Genomic DNA, 23,549 nt, shown 5'->3' on the forward strand with positions numbered 1-23,549 from the left:
GGGGCTTCAGGATGGGGAACACGTGTACACCCGTGGTGGATTCATGTTAATGTACGGCAAAACCAATACAATATTGTAAAGTAATTAGCCCCCAATTAAAATAAACATATTTAAAAAAAACAAAAACAAAAGCAACTCGCCTCAAAGACTACAACAGGATCCACAATCCTACAATGAATTATTCACAGTATCTAGGATACAATCCAAAGTTACTCAATGTAAAATGAAACAGGAAAATGTTACTGTATGCAAGAGAAAAGATGATAATCAACAAAGACACGCCAAGATGACTCAAATTTAGTATAGCAGACAGGATTTTAAAGCTGTCATTATAATCTAGGTCAAAGCCACAGAAGTAATATGTTCAAAATGAATTTAGAAAAACAGGAAACTTAGAAAAATGGGATACTTTAGAGAAAAAGAAACTACACGTAACTGAAATCCCAGAAGGAATGGACAGAAATGGGGCTGCGAAAAAATTTTCTTTAGGAAAAACAGCTAAAAGTTCTATAATTTGTTAAAAGACATAAATTTACAGGCTGAAGAAACTTGGCAAACCCTGAGCAGAACACACAAAGAAAAACCACACCAAGATATAACACAGCCAAACGGCACAAAACTACGTATGTATAAAGAGAAAGTCTTTAAAGTAGCCAAGACGACTTTTTCCTCTAATATACGTTTAGCTGTTTTGAGCAAAAATTATAATACTGTGTTGTGGGATTTATAGCACACATAGATATAAGGCATGTGACAATTATAACAAGATGGGGAACAGTAAATGGAATTATATAGTTGCAAGGTTCTTACATTTTACAGGAAGGGGCACAATGCTAAAGAAGACTGAAAAAGTTGAGGACATGCATTGTAATTCTTATGTCAACCAGACTGACATAAAATAATAATTGAAAGAGCTGTAGCTAAAAGGAAAATAGAAATATTAAAATGGAATTCTAAAAAATACTCAACCCAAAAGAGGTAGAAAAGGAAGAAAAGAGAAACAAAAAACACAGGATAAATAGAAAACAAATAGCAAAAAGAAAAACTGAAATCCAACCACTTCAGTAACTGCCTTAAGTATAAATGGAAAAAATAGCCCTTGTAAATAGCAGGGATTCTCAGACTGGATAAAAAGGAATAGCTAACTATATGCTACCCATAAGAAACACAATTTCCAGCCATATATAAAAAGAATTAATACATCATGATCAAGAAGAATAGCAAGTTGCTTTAATACTGCAAAGTTAATAAATGTAACTCACCCACAATAAAAGAAAAAAGGGGAAAAACCCTGGAAACATCCCTGTTGCCCATCAATGGAACAGATAAATACTATGTATTGTTGGAATACAACTTAGCAATTAAAAGAAGGAAAAGGAAAAATCTGCTGATACATACAACAACATGGATGAGTTTCAAAAACATCACGTTGAATAAAAGAAGCCTTACTCCAAAGAGTGCTTAGCATATGCTTCTATTTATAAATGAACTCCTACAAAAGGCAACACTAGCCCATGGTTAAAAAAAATGAGAACAGTGATCGCCTCTAGGGAATGGGGCAGGGTGACAGGAGCCTGGATCACACAGGCTTCTGTAGTTCACACACATTACTCTGATTTTCTTAAACCAGAAGCACATATTAAAGTCTAGTTAATGATAAGCACACTGAAGTGTTTAGGGCTGAAACATTATTGAAGCCTGCGAGTTCATCTAAAACACATCTTTTTATTTTGGCTGGGCTGTGCAGCATGTGGGATCTTAGTTACCTGACCAGGAACGAAACCTGTGTGCCCTGAATTGGAAGTGCACAGTCTTAACAACTAGGCCACAACTTTTTAGGAAAGTCCCTAAAATATACGTAGTTTTTAAAAGATAGTTTGATGAATGACTATGGATGTCATAAAGCAAATAGAGCAAAATGTTAACTACTGTAGAATTTACTTGGTGGATATATGGCGTGCGTGCGTGCTTAGTAACTTCCGTCATGTCCGACTCTCTGCGACCCCGTGGACCATGGCCCGCCAGGCTCCTCTGTCCATGGGATTCTCCAGGCAAGAATACTGGAGGGGGTGCCATTTCCTCCTCCAGGGAGAAAGTATGAAGTGAGTGAAGTGAAGTTGCTCAGTCGTGTCCGACTCTGCGACCCCATGGACTGTAGCCTACCAGGCTCCTCCATCCATGGGATTTTCCAGGGAAGAGTACTGGAGTGGGTTGCCACTTCCTTCTCCGGATATATGGCACTCACTGTATAATTCTTTTAAGATTTCTATAGCTTAAAATCCAGGGACAGATCTTTTCAAATACAATGCCTTGCTACACTCCTTCAGACAAACTCTCAACAAATTTAAGGAAACAAATGGGTTTCCTCAAATATCAGAAACAGCTGTTTTAAACTGTTATTTCCTCTATGCTCTTATTATAAAGAAGATGTGATGTATCTGTTAGCCTGTATTATGGTGATAGACTTTTAGGGTTGGAAAGAAGAGGCAATCATACTTGCTTACACCTACGAGTCCCAAATATGTAATACTCATCAACAGCTTTTTAAATTCCTTAGGCTTTCAGGGATTTTAGGCTGGAAATTTCTAATCTGGTCCAACTCCTCCTTTCCTGGGTATAGCATGTTTATTCATCAGTAGTGTCTTCTCAAACCAGCATCATAATACACCACACTACAATGTGTCTAGTCATCGGGGAAGACAGGTGGAAGTCTCCCAACCTACGGCTGCCACAAGGAAAAAGCTGATGATTTTGAAAAATAAAAATGGGGAAAAACGTGTACGAAGCAGTGCATACCTCCTGTTCTGCCTGATAAAGCTTGACAGTGATGTTCCTCTGGAAACCCACATCACCGGCGTCGTAAAACACCCCGAGACTCGTAATAACGATTGGATAGAGAACCCGGAAGCTCACGCTGACAACTCGGTCCTCAGAGAGCCCTGATGAAGGGTCTTCCGAAAGACTGAATGCTTCAATCTCCTGATTCAGAACTAAGGAAGTAATAATGAGAAAAGGCGTTTTACGCAATCAAACACAATCTTTTACTTTACCAATATGAGGTGCGCTTTATAGCAAAATCTAGATTTGTTAATATAATTCTTTCACAAATTGCAATACATTTTTAAAGTGCTTCAGAAATACCACTGCTTTCAGAAAAAAAAACATATTAAGAACAAAATTTTTGGCCACATCTTAGCAAAATAATTATTAGAGGTACTTTTAATAAACTTCTGCATATGCCTATGTGCCTCTGTATGTATGAACACTATAGGGGAATATTAAACTTAAAGATTGGATATTAAAAAGTACTAACTGCAGTCATAAATAACGAGTACGTTTAGTCTTGCTCTGCAAATTCCAAAAATCCTACTGTGCGTTGAGCAATTTTTGTGATGTCAGGCAGTTATCACTGTACAAAAGTAACTGAAATCAATTCAAATAGCACTGAAAAACTCTAGCCATGTAGTATTGACAAAGATAAACACATTAAGCACAGCATTTCTGACCACCTACTATGTGCCACACACCATCAGATTTAATCTTTACAACTACCCTATGTGGTTGTGGCATTATCTCCAGTTTACAGAGTCAGAAAATGAGCTCCAGAGATGTATCTGATTAAGGTCACAGAAAGTGACAGAGCAGAAATCAAACCCATATCTACTGACTTCAGATTCAGTGCTCTTTCTATTCCCCCAGAGTCTAATCAATGACCAAAGCAGGCCTTTGGGGATAACTTTCTCAGCTACCATAAATTAATCAGGACAGACTACGTGAAACAGTTAATATGGCTGAAAATATCAATGCCAGCTTGAGAAATAATCTAAAAACTTATTTTAAAAGATTATTCTACATTCTTTGTATGTTTTAGAGCTATGATTTTCCAACTCTGCAGGTCACACAGTCCCTGATGCAGGTCCCATTAGTTAAAAAAATTTGCACACATACTCATATTTACAAAATATACACGCATTGTCAATGTATTCAATATTAATTAAAGTTACATTTTATTTTCAGATAAGCAGAAATTCTGTTTCCTTCCCACACTCCAGAGGATCATTTGGATCCCTACCTTAGAGTTCCTAGCGTGCTATTTTACGCTTAGTAGCCGCTCAATAAAATACGACTAAATAGAACTGTTGGCTCCTACCCACTTATAAACATGAGCAGGCAGGAAAAAAGGAGCATTAGATTTTGTCATGGGTTGGGGCAAGCACTGGTCAGACAGTCTAGACTCCAAATATACTGGAAAGTAACAAAAATTTTTCTCTTTAATATTTTCAGTAAATAGGATATCCAAAGTGAAGCACATCTATTAAAGATTATAACATACATATATTTATAAAATATACACATATTGTGTCAAGACATTCAGTATTAATAAAGATTACATTTTATTTTCAGATACACAGAAATTCTGTTTTCTTCCCACACTTACCCAAATGATCTGCTAGAGTGTGGGAAGAAAACAGAATTTCTGTGTATCTGAAAATAAAATGTAATCTTATTAATACTGACAGTATTAATACTTAATACTATCAGTATTAATCTTAATACTGATAGTATTAATCTTAATACTGACAATATGTATGTATTTTATAAATGGGAGTGTGTAAATAAAATTATAACTATCTAGAAAAATTATTTTCTATCTAAAACAAATGTACCTTGAACTTCAAGCCACCTGGACACAAGATAGCCTGCTGCTCTGATAATCCTATTAATCAAACTTCTATACATCCAGGGTATCATGATGATTAATGTTCATGATGACCTTAAGGTACTGAGATAAATCTAAATGCCATTTAAATTAAAGAGATAAAATTAGATTCTAAATACTAATTTCAGTTCAGTTCAGTCACTCAGTCGTGTCCGACTCTTTGCGACCCCATGAATCGCAGCACGCCAGGCCTCCCTGTCCAACCCCCGGAGTTCACTCAGACTCATGTTCATCGAGTCAGTAGCTATACCTATTTTTACAAATTGGTAACCTAAATATTATATACATGAAAACTTTCTATTAATGAAAATCTCCACTCCTTTACTATTAATGAATAACAGCACTTAAAATAATAGAAAGTCTGGTTAAAGGTTTCTTTAAATTTGGCTTGGCCTGGATTTGAATTTCAAACATAATCTCTTCTCTAACATCATTAGTAATACAATATTTTTTTTAGGTTCACGGTCCCTTTGGGATCTCAGTGAATGTTAAAGGACCCTCTCCCCAGAAAAACACAATTATACATAAAACTTTATTTACAATGTTAACTAAATTCATAGACACCCTAAGTAAGAAACATCTGTTTTACAATACAGACCTGAAAATATGGTCCAATTTATTTAAAAAGCGGATTACAAGCCAATTTTATAAAAAGGTGGGTTTTTAAAAAGTAACAGTATTAAACACTGAACATATCCCAGAACTAAATACTTCCTATGTATCAACTTACTTCATCCTCATGTCCGTCCAGTTTACAGATCATGACACTGAGGTTGCAAGTGGTAAATAACTGTTTGAGGGTCATACAGCTAGGAAATGGCACAGCCAGAGAAGGCAATGGCACCCCACTCCAATACTCTTGCCTGGAAAATCCCATGGACAGAGGAGCCTGGTGGGCTGCAGTCCATGGGGTCGCTAAGAGTTGGACACAACTGATCGACTTCATTTTCACTTTTCACTTTCATGCACTGGAGAAGGAAATGGCAACCCATGCCAGTGTTCTTGCCTGGAGAATCCCAGGGACGGGGGAGCCTGGTGGGCTGCCGTCTATGGGGTTACACAGAGTCGGACACGACTGACGTGATTTAGCAGCAGATTTAAAGCCAGGAAGCCTGACTACAGAGCTGTACTCCTAACCATTACTCTGCTGCTACCTACACAGGCAAGGTGAACACGTGACAGATCTTAAAACACCTGAAGTCATAATCAGTAGATTCAAGATGTGGGGAAGTTTAACCTCCCTCAGAACCAGAGCTGAACATAAGAGGAAATGCTAATAAATAAAGGTATAAAGTTATCACCTTCCTGAAATTGTTTCCCTGGCAACACAGAGAGCCTAATTAGGACCACCTGTCTTTAATCTCATCAGAGCTCCCACAAATTTTTAACTGTAAGGAAAAAAAGAAAATTATTGCGTTTTTATTTGATTACTATTTCTTTTGTACCTTAGGCAATAGTTCTTAGAGAAAGGTGATTCATAAGATCTGTATCAAGGCTATTATAAATCAACAGGCTGGTGAAATTAGCAGTTTTCTGTTAAGTTTAAACTTTACTAACTCAGGATTTATCTACACATAAGGAATTTCCAGGTGCGTGGGAACCATACTGAAAAATAAACTCTCCTGGATCCTAAAATCATACATATGTTCATAAGGAATCTTCACAGATGTGCAAAGTGGTTAGCCTGTCAGAAAGGATGAAAGATAAATTTCGATTAATGTTTGATTTTATTTTGCCAAAAACAGACTGCCATACTATTCATCTCAACAACTCTTCCTTAACATCAAATTTGTACAGTAGTTCCCCCGCCCCTTAACTGCAGTTCCACTTTCCCAAGTTTTCAGTTATCTACATTTAACTATGGTCCAAAAACATTAAATGAAAAATTCCAGAAATAATTCATAAGTTTTAAACTGCGGGCCCTTCTGAGCAGCATGATGAAATTTCGAGCCATCCAGCTTGGTCCTGCCTGGTACATGACTCATCCTTGTCCAGCACATCCCACCCATTAGGCGCTCAGCAGCCGCCTGGGTTATCTGGTCAACCATCCACACATTGCAGTGCTGGTGTTCAAGTGACCCTTATTTTATGTCAATAAGGCCTCCAAAGGCATGAGCAGTGACGCTGGCAACTCAGATGTGCCAAATGGAAGCCAGAAAGTGCTTCCTTTAGGTGAAAAAGTGAAAGCTCTCCACTGAATAAGGGAAGAAAAAAAATCACAGTTGAAGTTGCTAAGATCTACCATAAGAACAATAGTGTATCTGTGAAACTGTGAAGGAGGAAAAAGAAATTTGTGTTAATTTTTCTGGCACAATTCAAACTGCGGAAATTACGGCCACATGTGATAAGTGCTTAGTTATATGGAAAAAGCATTAAATTTGTACAGTAAGATACTCTGAGAGATCATACTCACATAACTTTTATTATAGTATGCTGTTATAACTGTTGTTACTACTTACTGTTGTTAATCTCTTTCTGTGCCTAATTTATAAATTAAACTGTATCACAGCTATGGATGAACAGGGAAAAACAGTATACATAGGATTCAGTTCTATGCAAGATTTCAGGCATCCATGGGCCGGGCGGAGGTCTTAGAATGTATCTCCCGTGGGTAAGGGAGGACCATTGTACACGGCAGTGGCCGGGCTGAGGAAAAGACTTACCTGGATTCGTGATGTTGAGTAGTTTGCAGGAATAAGGATCTTCCCTGTCCTCCACGGGCACACTGCAGCCATGAGCACCTATTATGAACTTCACAAGGACACTGAGAGATGGGTTGGCATTAACATGAGTTACTGATCTCCACCTCACACACGCATGTTTCTTCATGCCCAATTCAGGGCTTTTACTCTGAGACAACGAGTATTTATTAGGATTAATTCTAACTTTATTCTTTTGGTCTAGCAAAAAGCGGCAACAGGCAAATCAGAAGTCGCTAACTGCCAAGTGACTGACGTGGAAGCCGTCTACCACAGGACTATATTAGAGCAAGCCTGGCCAGCAGCAGGTGCTCAGGCCATTTAACTGCAAACTATGGTAAAGCCAACTTCTCATGCCCACACCTAAAAACTTGTCTCTATCGGTAAACTTCTTCACTCACTTCCTTCTCTTTTAGAAAGTGTTCCTTTTACTCAAGAGTAGCCTTTCTCGGCCAGGGCAGGGAACATGGGTTCGATCCCTGGTCCAGGAAGATCCCACATGAGTTGCAACAAGAGAAGCCAACGCAAGGAGACGCCTGTACACCACAACTAGAAATTAGCTCCTGCTCACCACAACTAGACAAAGCCCACGTGCAGCAACAAAGACCCAACACAGCCAGTAAATAAGTAAAAAAATAATAATAATAAAAAGTAGTCTTTCTATCCCAGGGGAGGACTTCTCTTCGAGATTTTGCTTCACTAGCCACCTGTAACCCATGGCTCCTTCCCAACACATAATAAATATAATGAAGTCCTGACATTAATTTTTATCCACTGTCCTTCCCTCCTTGTCCCCATCCTTTCTTTCCTTTACAGTGAAGTCCTATAAGGGAACAACTAAAATTGCAGCCTCTGGTTTTCCCTTCTCATTTTATACCACAAAAATTTTCGTTTCAGTACCCACCACGCCCATAGAGATGTCTACTACAAACATAACTAGCGATCTGCTGCTTGATCAACACTCCTTAGCCTTCCCTACTTGGCTTTTCTGGGCCTGGACAGTGCAGGTCTCCTTAGAAAGCTCTCTTCCTTTTTCACGTGGCCCTGCTCGGTGGCTCCCAGCTCTTCCAGCGCAGCCTGTCCCTGAGTGGACATCACCCCTGGGCTTTGCCCTTGGATCATTTCTCACTCAACTCACTCTTTTCCCTTGCTCTCTTTTTTTCTGGCCTCGTCACACAGCATTTGGGATCTTAATTCCCTGACCAGGGATCAAACCCAAGCCCTCTGCAGTGGAAGCATAAAGTCTTCACCATTGGACCACCAGGGAAGTCCCTCCCTGGACAATATTTATTCTTAAGGCTTCAACCAGCCTGGGAGTGATTCCTGAATTAGCATCTCTAGCTTGGACCACTCTTCTAAGGAAAAGATTCACAAATCCATCCTACATTTTCAGCTAGACGGCCCACAAACAGCTGTGTGCTATAGCCTGCTTCCGTTGTGCCATGAGGGCCGACTATAAAATTTTCAAGAATTTTGTGAGACGGTTATTAAGCACAGATTTTATTAAAAATTAAATTATGTAAACTTACAATTAAATGCATTATATTAAGAACAAATGAAACCAATGCTCAGATTCATCGCGTCTTAACTGTCTCGCTATCATCCCTGCTCCTGAGGTTATATGTATCTGCTGTATCTGTGTGGTGGCGATTTTACGATGCTGTGCCACTGCTGATCTTCCCCAAGTCTGTGTCTAGAGACATATATAGCTTGAAATTGGCCACAGTGGTAATACTTACGCCATGGAAACTAGCAAGCACTACAAATAAAGGTTGGATTTATTGTTCTGTTGACTGTCCAGACGTAAAGTGATGGAGAAAATGTTAGTAATTCAGATTAAACTTAAAACTTGTGGATACACGTATAACTGATTCACTTTGCTGTATAGCAGAAAGCAATACTACATTGTAAATCAACTAGTCTCCCAATAAAGATTCAGTTCAGTTCAGTTGCTCAGTCATGTCCAGCTCTTTGCAACCCCATGGACTAAAGCACGCCAGGCTTCCCTGTCCATCACCAACTCCTGGAGCTTGCTCAAACTCATGTCCATCGAGTTGGTGTCATCCAACCATCTCATCCTCCAAAATAAAACAAAAACCCTTAAAAGGAAAAAAAAAAAACCATACACACAAAAAAACTTGTAGCCATTCCACAGTGAATAGTATAAAAAATTGAGGAAATATTCTTCCATTGTTCAAAACCTATGATCTGATTCAGCAAAGAGGTCACTCACTTCACTGACTCAGAGTTCTGGCACATAGCATAGTTGTCATTCTAGTTTTACACTTTAAATATTCATGTCAGAATTATACTCTTGTCAACTGCAGCCACAAGCTGGTTATAGATACAAAAGTCTGGCAAATGATGAAAACACTCAGAATCAACTGGCTATATGAAGTCAGAGACTTTTATAAATATTAATTTCTGTCAATTATATGCTATACAGCCTTTGTATCAATAAAGTTTATAACAAACATATACATACAAATAAGCATGCTTTTCTTCAGATAGCCAGTAGATAAACATTTAACATCACACCGCTGACTGCAGGTACCTCAAACTCAACAGATCTACAACTGAGCACCTTTCTTATGAAACCTGCTCTTCTCATCTAGTACTTTTTGTCTCAATGGATGATTTCACTATTCTCCAAGTTAGAAAGCTAGCAATTATCCTAGCATTTTCTTTCTCTTTCTCCATTCAATAGCCTTATTTTCTTAAAAAGTCACCACTTTAGCTCAGCCCTTAGCAGTCCTTGTCTAAATGGGTCTCACCCACCCCCCTGAACTCTCAACACACTGTCTGGTTCCTGCCTACCTCTCACAGTTATAAGCCCTCCCTCCTTTCCTTTTTACATGATTTTTCACTCTCTTTGCCTCTCTTTCCCTCCCTAGTGCTCTCTCTCACACTCATTCACAAACACATACACCTCCTCCTCCATAATCTCTGCACGTCAGCCTTACAGAACTACACAGAAATGTATGGAGTCTCCCAAACACTCCAAGCTACTCTCCATTTACTTATGTCACAGCACACATAACATTTTATTTCACTACTACCTCTATTTCCTTCTACTAAACTCCAGGCCCCCATAAAGACTCAGGCTGTACTGGATTTATCTACACATAGCATACCGCCTGCACACAGGATAATAAACTCTCGGGAAATTGACAACTTACAGCTTCACTACAGAGGTTTTTAATTAAATAGGGTCCTTGAAATGTATGTGGAGTCTGGCTCCTTCAGTGAAATACAAGACTTGAAAGTAAGCCATAACCGCAGAAATGCAAAGGCTTTCTTTTACTAACAGCCAATTATGCCAGAATACTTTTTTACAAACTAGAATATAGCTGTTTAGAATAAAAGTACAAACAGAAATGAACAAATGTGTTAAATTATTGCAGATATTTACCGAATTTAAGCTACCTTAGTCTTACTAGGTCCACAAAATTACTCTGCCCCAGGAAAAAGTATTTAGCTAATATCTATTTTTATACAGATATTCCATCATTTTAATAAAACAAATCATCAAGCTTACTTAATTTAAAGCCCTAATGCTATGATAGCAAATAAACTATTGATGAGAGCCTGAATGTTAATTCTATTCATTATATGTAACTCTCAATCATCCCCTCAATAGTTGTTGAGTGTCTTACTCTGCCAAGTTAGGTTCCAGGTGCTGGAAATACACCAGTGAAAAAGGCTGAAGCCCCTATGCTCATAAAACATAGTCTAGTGGGAAAAGACAAAATTTGTAAATATTCAACTAAGTACAATAAACATGCCAGCTTGTGATACGTATCATAAAAAACAATAAGTACAGTAAGTGAAGACAGAGTTGAAACGGTACTATTTAACACGGCACTGTCTGCTAAGGTGGTCTCTAAGCAGAGGCCTGAAGACAGTGAGGAAGTGAGCCATGAGGACGTGCAGCGGAAGAGCGGCACAGGCAGGGAATGGCAAGCGCAAAGGCCCTGAGGCAGGAGCACATTTAAGGTGTTCAAGATAATACGGTAGCCAGCGCAGGGGGAGCAGGCGCAGGTAAGGCCACAATAAAGACCCGGGACTTCGCTCTGAGCAAGAAGAGAAGTTAGTGGAGGTGTATGAGCAGAAAACTGGCACAATTTGACTGTTTTTAAAAGGGTCACTGTAGCAACAGTATGGAAAATAAAATATAAGGGATCAAAGGCGGAAGCAGATACAGAGGCTCCTGCAATAATCTAGGTGAGGGGTGACGGTGGCCTGAACCAGTGTGGAGGGTAGCGGTGCAGGGGGGGAGAGGCTGGATTCCAGATCTGACGGAAAGGAAGCACTGAGAAGATACGCTAGCAGACTGGATGTGGATAAAGAGAACACTGTACTATGAATTGCAAAAACCTATTTTTCTGATGCTTTGACATTCCCCCCCAACAGGCTGTGAGCATCCAGTATCCTACCCAGATGACCAGGTACACTTGGGTGATGAGGCTGGTCCTGCCACAAGTTTGCCCTCTTGCCACCCCCTACCCCGAGAGTGACCTAGTGACATTCAAACACAGCAATGAAATGCCCTCACACCTTTCACTTGTACTTTCCACCCTGACCCCAAATAAAGGCACCTGCTGTTGGGTCTTCCCTTTCTCTTGGCTCCCCACCTGCTTGGGTGAGTCCGTTCCCTGGATGCTCCTCCTACTTGGTCCCCTACACTAGGGTGTGGACCTCTCTCTCTTAGACCTGTGAGCATAATAAATCCTTTAATTTCCTATGCCTCAGAAAATTCCCAGTGTAATTTCCACTGCTGTGTTGCAATGATCCTTCAAGACCCCACAAGGGCGACTTACTCCTCCATTCACAAGACAAACACCAAAGTTTTTGGTCTGAGCAACTGGGAGAGAGGGGTCATTATTTTCTGAGCTGGGAAAGGCAATCAGGTTTTCAAGGTTGTTCTATAGCAGTGATGATTCTGAGGCCCTTCTATCATCATTTCGATCATGAACTAGAGAAAACTGTCTTGAAAAGGAATGGAAGCTGCCATGAGTAAGATAGGAAATTTATAAATTTCACTACTGGTGATGAGAAAATTTACAACCACAGTTCCCTTGTATAGCTACTCAGTCACAAGCATGCCAGCTGTACGCGATCCTGAGGGCCTTCTCTGCTTCTCAGTGACTTCACACAAGCACAGAAGAATCTTCACACAACTAGAAGTCCACACTTCTCTGCCTCTCTTTCACTAGCCCCTCACTGCATAATCTTCAGAGGCTGCTTTTCCTGAGAAGACTAAGACCCTGGGCTCCTAACCAATAACTGAGCCATCTAATGCCAACACATGACATGCTGGTACTTCCCTGACGGTCCAGTGGTCCAAGAATCTGCCTTGCATTGGAAGACACTCAGGTTCGATGCCTGGTTGGGGAACTAAGATCCCACACGCCATGGGGCAACTAAACTAAGCCTGTGCGCCACAACGCAAGAACCTGCACACTGCAACAAAAGATCCCGCGCAATGCAACTAAGACCCAACAGCCAAATAAGTATTTAAGAAAACAGATAAAGCAACTGTACTCCACTATAAAGTGAAATTTAAAAAAACCACAACATGTGACGTGCTATCAAAGCTCAGGTCTGGAAGGGTGGCTGCGAAAAAAGAGGACTGCAAACTATACAAATCGTAGACCACACACAACTAAAAACCACCGCGGAACAAAAATAAACTCAGTGTATCTCTGCGAAGTCAGTCAAAAGCATATTTAGACACAAACTCATCTAGTAGAAAACTACTCTGGAACAGAACCTTTTAAGGACTATTCTTCTAAATAAAAGCAAAAAAACCCGAAAGCCAACAAACAAAAAGCAAACCAACCAACCAAACTAGGTATCTATAAAAACTAGGTCTGTGAACACTGAATATGGGATATACGCCCCTCCAACTATCTTCTGGCTTAAAGTCTTGGTTAAGTTTACTTTTGGGGCTCAACTACGTGGAAAAAAAGCAAAATGGGATAGTCCTCTCTCCGGGGAAAAAGAGGCCACATATCTGAACTAATAGCTCTGACTATCCAAGAAGAGGTTTTTCAGAACACTTACTCAATACAGCAGGCAAGGTGTGAACTCAAGGAACCTACCGTTGACTTAATGCTGGATGTTGTATCAAATGCTTCAGCCAGGTGCTTCTTATCACATTGCGAAGTTGATGGTTATTGCGGGCTGACAGCACACCAACCACCACATCATAGTGATTAGATTTCCACTGAGGAAATAAGGCCAGCTGATCTGGAAATAAGCAACAATAAGCTGAAATGTCATGCCTCAATTACTGTTAAGTCCATTATGTAGCATACAAATGTTTATTATAAAATAATATAAATATATGTTGATGCTTGTAAAAAAAAAAGATAAATACAAAGAAAGAAATTTTTAAAGCACTCGTAAACTCACCATCCAGAGATATCCACTAACATTTTGGTGTAGCCTTTTTGTTTCCATACCTATATATGTATTTGTGCTCACACAGTGTGTATGTGGGGCTTCCCTGGTAGCTCAGCTGGTAAAGCATCTGCCTGCAATGCCGGAGACCCAAGTTCAACCCTTGGGTCAGGAAGATCCCCTGGAGAAGGGATAGGCTACCCACTCCAGTATTCATGCACTTCCCTGGTGGCTCAGATGGTAAAGAATCTGCCTGCAATGCAGGAGACCCGGGTTCCATCCATGGGTTCAGAAGATCCCCAGGAGAAGGGCATAACAACCTACTCCAGTGTTCTTGCCTGGAGAATTCCCATGGACAGAGGAGCTGGTGGGCTACAGTCTATGGGATCACAGAAGACTCAGACACGACTGAGCAACTAAGCACAGCACAGCTGCTGCTGCTGAGTCGCTTCAGTTGTGTCGGACTCTGTGTGACCCCATAGACTGCAGTCCACCAGGCTCCTCTGTCCCTGGGATTCTCCAGGCAAGAACACTGGAGTGGGTTGCCATTTCCTTCTCCAATGCATGAAAGTGAAGAGTGACAGCGAAGTCGCTCAGTCATGTCCAACCCTCAGCGACCCCATGGACTGCAGCCTTCCAGGCTCCTCCATCCATGGGCTCTTCCAGGCAAGAGGACTGGAGCGGGAAGCACAGCACAGCATGTATGTAAATTCTTAAAAAACAAGTGAGATGTTTCTCATGAGAGTCAGTTCAGAAGGTCAATGTGGCATAAGCCACACAGCAGTAAGCAGCAAGAGCCAATTAAGCTGTAGTCAGAATCCTGGCTCCTCAGCTATAAAAGCTATTTAACTTCTTAAGCTTTAGTTTCCTTAAGTAGAAATGGGGGTAGTAATACTTCTCACAGAGTTGTTGTAAAAAGTTAAACAAGATAATGTGTATAAAGGTCCTGGTTTGGAACCAGGCAAACAGTAGGCAATCAAGCAACTAACAGCAACAAATGTGCTTTCAAAGGTGGAGCCACACATTAATATTGGTTACTAAGTCTGGGAGACAAAGCGGAAGGACTCCCGTGCTGGAAAGAATCAGAACCCTCATTTATGCCAAGAAATTCTACAAGCAGCAAACATTTATCCCTTAGTCTAAAGAGGGGAAATGACATTTCCTTTTTTCTTTTACTTTTTGGCTGCACCACACAGCAAATGGGATCTTCCTCGACCAAGGACTGAAACCACACGGCTGCAATGGAAGTCTGGAGTCCTGACCACTGGACTGCCAGGGAAGTTCCTGAAACACTTCTAGTTTGAAAAAAAAAAAAAAAAATCAAGTGACAGGTCATTATTTTTACTGTCATATTTATGACTCAATTTCTATCGTCATTTAATGGACAAGATTACATTTAAAAAATCTGTCCTCAGAAAAAGATAGAAAGATATTTTGTCCCTATTTATCATCAGCAGTCTCAAAGCTTGTAAGCTACAAGCCTATACATAGCTCTGATTAGGGATCCCATTTCATCTTTCTCCAGTGGTGAAAACTGATCCAAAATGCTTCCAAAAATAAATCACTGAAGGCCGGAGAGTGTTACTACATTAAACACAATGTTTTATATCCCAGAGGATCTAGTTATTCAAAAGACAACAAAACTATGTTATTTCTTCAAGGGAGAATGATTTAAATGCTTATGTAAAATTAGCAATGACAACCCAGTCTCTCCTCCTCCTTTATCAGAGAAATACTGGTAGTAAGTACGTTTTATTGACAGCAGGGAGGCAAATGCAGTCACCCACACATAACTGACTGATTCTATAGCTGACATTCTGCCACAGTATCAGCAAGAAGCTATTCAAATCCTTGTGCCTCAGTTTCCTAATCAGAGAAAACTGACACCAAAAAGTCTTTAGCTGCTCTATTTCATCTGTTTCAAAATGTCTTCTCAAAAGATTAAAAAGCTTTAAAAGATTAGAGGAAAAATTCAAGGTATCCTAAATGCCTCAGTTATTGACATCATAAGAAAACAAAGCTGCTGCACAAAAATTTCAACATGACTGAAACATCTCTTTAAATACCAAACTACCTTATTTTGGATCAGTAATCAAAATACATCTTTTATTGATGCATTACATGAGACCTTTTCTTGATAACAAAATCTCCTTAAAATTGTTCTCAAATCTTTCTTTCTCAACATTAATTCTAGCATCAACTCAGTTTCTTATCTTTCACTTGGACCTACAAGGGTATCCTAATGGTTTCACCCAGACCTCTTGAGATTTTTCTAAAAATAAACAGACGCAAAGATAACCATGTGGTATGTGAAAATCTCATGGATTATCACTGTGAAGTACTTTTTGATCTTATTTCACCTCTCTCTGCCACTGCCAATCCTCTCTGCTTCTAATCCATGTCTAAGCTGCTTCTATTGAGCTTTGTAACTTCACATACATTTCTCTTTTTCTTGCAGAAGAGAAGTACATGGCAGATTTTGGCCTTCAGAGAACTCCTACTTCCAGGAAAATAGTTTCCTAAAGACTCAACCGAAAAACTGTTAGAACTAATACATTCAGTAAGATTACAGGATATATAGTATATGAAAGTCAACTGTATTTCTATACAATATCAAACTATCAGAGAAATTAAGAAAACAATCCCAATTTTAATTGCATCAAAAACAATACCTAGGAATAAATTTAAGGTGGCAAAAGATCTGTACACTGAAAAGTATAAGATATTGATGAAATAAATTTAAAAACATAAAAACAACAGATATCCCATGCTAATGGATCAGAAGCATTAATATTGTTAAGATGTCCATACCAGCTAAAGCAATCAACAAATTCAGTGCAATCTCTTAAAATTTCAAGGACATTTTTCACAGAAACAAACAAACAAAAATCCTAAAATTTGTATGGAACCACAAAGACCTTGAATAGCTAAAGCAATCTAGAGAAAAAAGAACAAAGCTGGAAACACCATACTGCCTGGTTTCAAACCATGTTATAAAGCTACGGTAATTAACACAGTACATACTGGCATTAAAACAGACACACAGATCAATGGAACATAACAGAGAGCCCAGAAATTAGCCCACACATATATGGCCCATTCAGTTACAACAAAGGAGCCAAGAAAAAACCACCAGGAAAGGACAGCTTCTTAAATAAATGATATGGGAAAACTGGACAGCCACATGCAAAGGAATGAAACAGAACCACTAACTTACCACTATACACAAAAGTCAACTCAAAATGGATTAAGAACCTGAATGTAGGACCACAAAAGTCCTATAAGAAAACACAGGCAAGTAAGCTCCTTGATGGTAGTCTTTGCAATAATTTTAGATGTGGCACTGAAAGCAAACGCAACAAAAACAAAAATGAATGAGACCACATCCTGCTCAGAAGCTTTTGCACAGCAAAGGAGACCATCAGCAGAATGAGCAGGCAGCCAACTGAGCAGAGGACATGTACAAATCACATCTGACTCACATCCAAAACACATGGAGAACCTGCACAACTCAACAGCAAAAAACCAAAGAATCCTAGTTAAAACTGGGCAGAGGATCTGAGTAGACATTTTTCCAAAGAAGACATACAGCCTGCCGTCAGCTGTGTGAAACGGTGCTCAAAATCACTAATCATCAGAGAAATGCAAATCAAAACCCCAGTGAAATATCATCACACCTCCTGGTATGGCTATTATCAAAAAGGTAAGAAATAATACATGTTGGAGAGGATGTAGGGAAGAGGGAACTCATGCACTGTTGGTGGGAATGGAAACTGACGCAGCCACTATGAAAACAGTATGGTGGGTCCTCAAAAATTTAAAGATAGAACTCACATTCGATCCAGCAAAACCACTTCTGGATATTTATCCGGAGGAAATGAAAACTTCCACTAGCAAAGACATGAATGGAGATGAACACGGGGATGCTCACTGCAGCATTATTTTCCACAGTCACGATACAGAAGCAACCTAAGTATCCACTGACAGATGAATGGATGGAGAAAATGTATTCTTTATACACAATGGAATGTTACTCAGCCACAAGAAAGAAGGAAATCTTGCAAATTTGCACTAACACTCAAGACCCTGTGGGCATTATGCTTAGTGAAGTAAGTCAGACACAGACAGACTAATAAAACAAAACACCAAATTCACAGAGAACAGATTGGTGTTCACCAGAGGATGGGGGTAGGCATAACGGTAAAAGGTACAAACTTCCAGTTATAAAGTAAGTAAGTTCCGGGGTTGTAAAGTACAGCATGATGACCACGGTTAATAATACTGTATTGTAGAGAGTTGCCTGGTGGCCTAGTGGTTAGGAGTCCAGGCTTTCACTGCTGGGGCCTGGGTCCAAAAAAAGCAAAACAAAACTGTATTGTATTTAAATGTTGCTAAACAGAGGAGGTCTTTAAAGTTCTCATCACAGGAAGAAGAAAACTGGCTATGCGTGGTGACAGATGTTAACTAAATATATCATGGTTAGCTGTATATATTTCAGGATATATACATGTATCAAATCATTCAGCTGCACAACTGAACTGAGGCTTGTTAGCCAATTATACTCCAACTTTAAAAAAAGCCTGTGGTTTCTTCTACCACATATCACCAACATATATCAGTGCAACAGATCTGTGAATACTGTGTTACACAGTATAAAACTCAGAGCAGACAGCTCCCCTGGGGGCCTAGGGGTCAGGGTTCAGTGCTTTCACTGCTGTGGCCCAGGTCCGACATCTAGTCAGGAAACCAATATCCTGCAGGCTGCATGGCGCAACCAAGATTAAACAAACACACAAACCCCTCCAAGTGGATGCTGTGTAAGAACTCAGCCCAACTTTCCAGTCCCCTTCTGCATTTTTTATCACCCCCTGCTCAGTGTTCCAAGCATAGGGTAGCTTGTTCAATTTCCATGTCTGAAAATTGGAAAAAAAAGAAAAAGCCAACCCAACTAAAATGTAAACATGGGCAGAAAAAGATAATTCACAGAAAAAGAAATGTAAAGAGCCAACAAATCTATGAAAAACAGTTCAACGTCACTGGAAGTCAAATTTGAATGATAGCAATAAGACACTAGTTTTTTCTTACGTTCAAACTGACAAATATCTTCTTAAATGACAATGCCCCAATGATGGATATTTTGATACAGGCAGTTGTTACCAGGAAAAGGCTACTCTCCTATCCTGCTGGCAGGAATGTACTCCGGTATAGTATTCTGCAGGAAATTTCCCCATGATACATCAAATACCTCAGAATTCTGTAACTTTTGTCCTTAGCTAAAAATACATTTTAAAGAAATAACCGGTGATGCATTAAAAGATCTCTGTTCATCACAGAGTCATTTCTTAACAATGAAAAACTGCAAACTGCATGAATACAACAAGCAAGGCACTAGTTAAATAAATTATGGTGTATCCAGATGCCAGAACACTACACAGCCACTGACATCATGCTTTAAACATATCATTAAATACTGTTCTACGTCTTATGAAAAGAAGCAGGTTATGAGATCTATGTACATAGAGTGTGTTAGTCGCAGCTGTGTCCCGCTCTTTGTGACTCCCTGACTGTAGCCCACCAGGCTCCTCTGTCCATGGAATGCTCCAGGCAAGAACACTGGAGTGGGAATTTCCTTCCTACTTGAGCCTCTTGTTTCTCCAGGGGGTCTTCCTGACCCAGGAATCAAACCGAAGGCTCCTGCACTGAAGGCAAATTCTTTACCACCTTAGCCACCAGGGAAGCCTTGTGTACTATGATTCCATTTACGCAAAGCACATAAAGCCAGCAAATCTCTGCATTAAAGATTAGGATCCTGTTACCACTCCTGGCCACGGGAGCACAAAGGAAGCTTCTAAGGTGTTGGCAGTTTTCCTGTCTTTAATCTGGGTGCTGATTAGCTGGGTGTATTCAGTTTGTATTAGAAATGGACACAGAACAACGAACTGGTTACAGACTGGGAAAGGAGAACGTCAAGGCTGTGTACTGTCACCCTGTTTACTTAACTTCTACGCAGAGTACATCACGCGAAACGCTGGGCTGGAGGAAGCACAAGCTGGAATCAAGACTGCCGGGAGAAATATCAGTAACCTCAGATATGCAGATGACACCACCCTTACGGCAGAAAGTGAAGAGGAACTAAAGAGCCTCTTGATGAAAGTGAAAGAGGACAGTGAAAAAGTTGGCTTAAAGCTCCACATTCAGAAAAACTAAGATCATGGCATCTGGTCCCATCACTTCACGGCAAATAGTTGGGGAAACAGTGGAAACAGTGGCTGACTTTATTTTCCTGGGCTCCAAAATCACTGCAGATGGTGAATGCAGTCATGAAATTAAAAGACACTTGCTCCTTGGAAGAAAAGCTATGACAAACCTAGAAAGCATAATAAAAAGCAGAGACATTACTTTGCCGACAAAGGCTCGTCTAGTAAAGTTATGGTTTTTCCAGTAGTCATGTATGGATGTCATGTATGAAAGCTGGACCATAAAGAAGGCTGAGCACCGAAGAACTGATGCTTTTGAACTGTGTTGGAGAAGACTCTTGAGGCTCTCATGGACTGCAAGGAGATCAAACCAGTCCATCCTAAAGGAAATCACTCCTGAATATTCACTGGAAGGACTGATGCTGAAGCTGAAGCTCCAATACTTCGGCCACCTGATGCAAAAAGCCGACTCACTGGAAAAGACCCTGATGCTGGCAAAGACTGAAGGCAGGAGGAGAAGGGACAACAGAGGACGAGATGGCTGGATGGTATCACCAACTCCAAGGACCTGAGCTTGAGCAAGCTCCGGGAGATGGTGAAGGACAGGGAAGCCTGACATGCTGCATTCCATGAGGTTGCAAAAGTTGGACACAGCTGAGTAACTGAACAACAAATTCAGTTTGTGAAATTACATCAAGTTTACATTTGTGTGCACTTTTCTGAATGTACATGACACATCAAAAAAATTTTAATACTAAATAATGCCCCAAACATGTTTTATGTATGTACATTCAAAAACTGCCCAGTATAGCTCATTTTTCTTTCATTTTTTAAAACTAATTGCAAAATTTTCTATAAGCAGCTTGCTTTACAAGTAAAAAATTAAAATCATAGAATGTGAACGGATGGTCTGTGAATGACAAATCCATTCATACTTTGCCAGTTTTATCCTCTTGATCCATTCCTTTAAATTACTGAGCACTTCCTACATTCACTGCTTTAGATGGAAAACAGATAGCAATAAACATATCTTCATAATGTCAAGAATCATTAAAACTCCACACAAGCTCCCCAAAGGCACTGACCATCTCTCTTCCTCAGTATGTAGTACACCCTGAGAGTCTGGCAATCTGCTAGCCTCTGCACTGAAAGTGGACATTGGAAATTTTATTAAAGACCAGTGGAGGTAGAATTCAGAACTGAGTGTTCAAAACAAGCTCACAGATCCTTAAAACGGAGACTGAAATGTCCCCTCTTATGTGCACGCTCTCAGATGACATCAACCACAGATAGACGGAAACCCAGAAAATGAAGAAAACATGCTCCCCACAGATCTGCTGATCAGGACGATCATTACACACATCACCAGCATGCTCCCACCAACTTCAGATGCCAAAGGAAACACCTCACTAGCACGGGCATTAGCCTCCATCAAACCACCACTTCTCTCTAACATTCACCAAGTGTTCACCATGAATCAGGCACTGTTCTGGGTGTTTTATTAACATAATCTTCACAGTAACCCTATGAGGTCATCATCTTATAAATAAGGAAACAACAAAAGCACTGAGACAAGATTAGCATTTAGGGATCATTTCAGATGAACCAGCCCTCGGCGAATCTGCTAAGCAAGCTCAATTTGTCTTTGACCTTCTACTTGCCCCATGTCAGTTTCCATTTAACAAACTATGAATACCTTGAGAGCTGAGACTAAAAACCCAGCGCTCTAAGGATTTGCTGAATGGCTATGCTTCTTTCCTTTCTTGGTTTCCTTCTTCCCAAATATCCTAAATATCTTTCTTCCCAAATATCTTTTGTCACACCATTTCTCTAAGTTAACTGCTCAATTAATTACTGCTAAGGCACAACCCAAAAGCAGTGCGTTACAACCGAGATACGCTGCATCGTTCCTCTCCAGCTCAGATGGCTGTCTACGCCTCCACGGTCCTCTCCTCGCCCCAGGTGTGTGGGATTTCACAACAGAAGAGCTGCTTGCTCTTCATCAGCTCTTCTCTCTGACCAGGTTTCACCTGCTCAAGGTCATTAGAACAGCGTGCATGCGTGCTAAGTCGCTTCAGTCATGTCTGACTCTGCGACCCTATGGACTGCAGCCCGCCAGGCTCCACTGATTGCCCAGGCAAGAACACTGGAGTGGGTTGTCGTTCCCTCCTTCAGGGAACCTTCCCGACCCAGAGATCAAACCTGCGCTGCATAAGTCTCCTGCCTCAGCAGGCGGGCTCTTTACCACTAGCACCACCTAGAAAGCCCCACATTAGAGCAGCCCCAGGCACTAACCCACCTGACTCAGTGCATTCAGGTTCCCGCCCAACTGCGACCTCAAACGCTCTACGTAACACAGCAGCACACCACTCTCTGTCCTCTTACACTGCTTTATTTTTGCCACCACACTCATCACTCTCCCCTATGACATTTAATAATTACTTTCTTATGTTCTGTCTTCCCTTCAAAATTGTAAACTGCATGAGGGCAGGGACATTATCTTGATTACTGCTTAAATTCCACACCTACAACAGGAATTGGCAGTGAGGCAGCTCTCAAACATTTGCAGAGTCAGCTGCAAGTTAGAGAGCCTTTTTTACTATTCAGGGGAGATAAACGTCCCTTTTGAAAAGTACTGCCATGACTCAATGAAACTGAAGACAGACAGAGAGGCAGAAAAGAGAACAAAAACTTAAAATGTAAATACGAGGGACGAATACTAACAAACTTTTGGGTTTTCTCTCTCACTTTAGGCTTAAGGGATAAGGGCTTAAATGTAAAAATGCTCAAATGTTTTAATTTGAACTGGTGAAAACACAATGAGAAAAGGATTTGTGGGAAAGTTTAGCAACTGAGATGCTTCTATTGTTTTTAGTTTCAAAAGAACCAGAAGTGCAAAAGGAAAAGTTAGGACTCTCCAAGGTTTCACTTAGATTAAAATACTCTATTTACTATTTGACTGGATGTACAATATCCATTTAAAGTCAAAGTTAACTTACACAACTAGTACTCAACTCCTCACTGAGAGCCGTGTCCCTTTCCAAGGTCTCCTTCCTAGCTTCCTTAATCTAGCCTGGTCTCACAAGATGGCAGATAAGGCATCATCAAAACCAATGGAGGTAGAAAACTTTACTCTTAAAAAGAAAAAAGTTGTTTACAAAGTTACTTTTATTACTTTGAGGTGAGCCCACAGGAATTAAAAAAAAAAAAAAAAAAAACTAGGAAGGGATAACCTCCTTACGCCCAAGAGTGGTCCAGGGAAGACTGGCTACTTGAGTGGAAGGTACAAGAGAGACGAGAGAGATCCAATGCAGACTCAGGGCAAAGGGCATGCCACTGGGGCTGGGAGCACTGAGAAAATGCGAGCATGGCGGGACTAGCTCCAGGAACAAAGACAAGCATCAAGAGGGCTAGACACGAGGCCGTGAAACTCACAGAACTGGAGGAAATAATTTCTAACACAAAAGACCCCAAAGAGCCAAAACAATCTTAAGAAAGAAGAACAGAGCTGGAGGAATTAGGCTCCCT

General features: G+C 40.3%; 1 protein-coding gene across 2 annotated transcripts in view; it reads right to left on the reverse strand.

Moving 5' to 3' along the window:
* Nucleotides 1–23,549, reverse strand: part of B3GALNT2 (beta-1,3-N-acetylgalactosaminyltransferase 2) — a 62,926-nt gene that overhangs the window by 36,333 nt on the left and 3,044 nt on the right. For both annotated transcript variants that reach the window (XM_069571591.1, XM_069571590.1), the window contains exons 2-4: nt 13,524–13,671; nt 7,384–7,484; nt 2,797–2,990 (exon numbers count right to left, since the gene is read on the reverse strand). In XM_069571591.1, coding sequence (XP_069427692.1) covers nt 2,797–2,990; nt 7,384–7,484; nt 13,524–13,671 — 443 coding nt within the window. The remainder of the gene's footprint in view (nt 1–2,796; nt 2,991–7,383; nt 7,485–13,523; nt 13,672–23,549) is intronic.

This window comes from Ovis canadensis, chromosome 25, assembly GCF_042477335.2.
Source record: "Ovis canadensis isolate MfBH-ARS-UI-01 breed Bighorn chromosome 25, ARS-UI_OviCan_v2, whole genome shotgun sequence".
In the NCBI taxonomy this organism is placed as follows: Eukaryota; Metazoa; Chordata; class Mammalia; order Artiodactyla; family Bovidae; genus Ovis; species Ovis canadensis.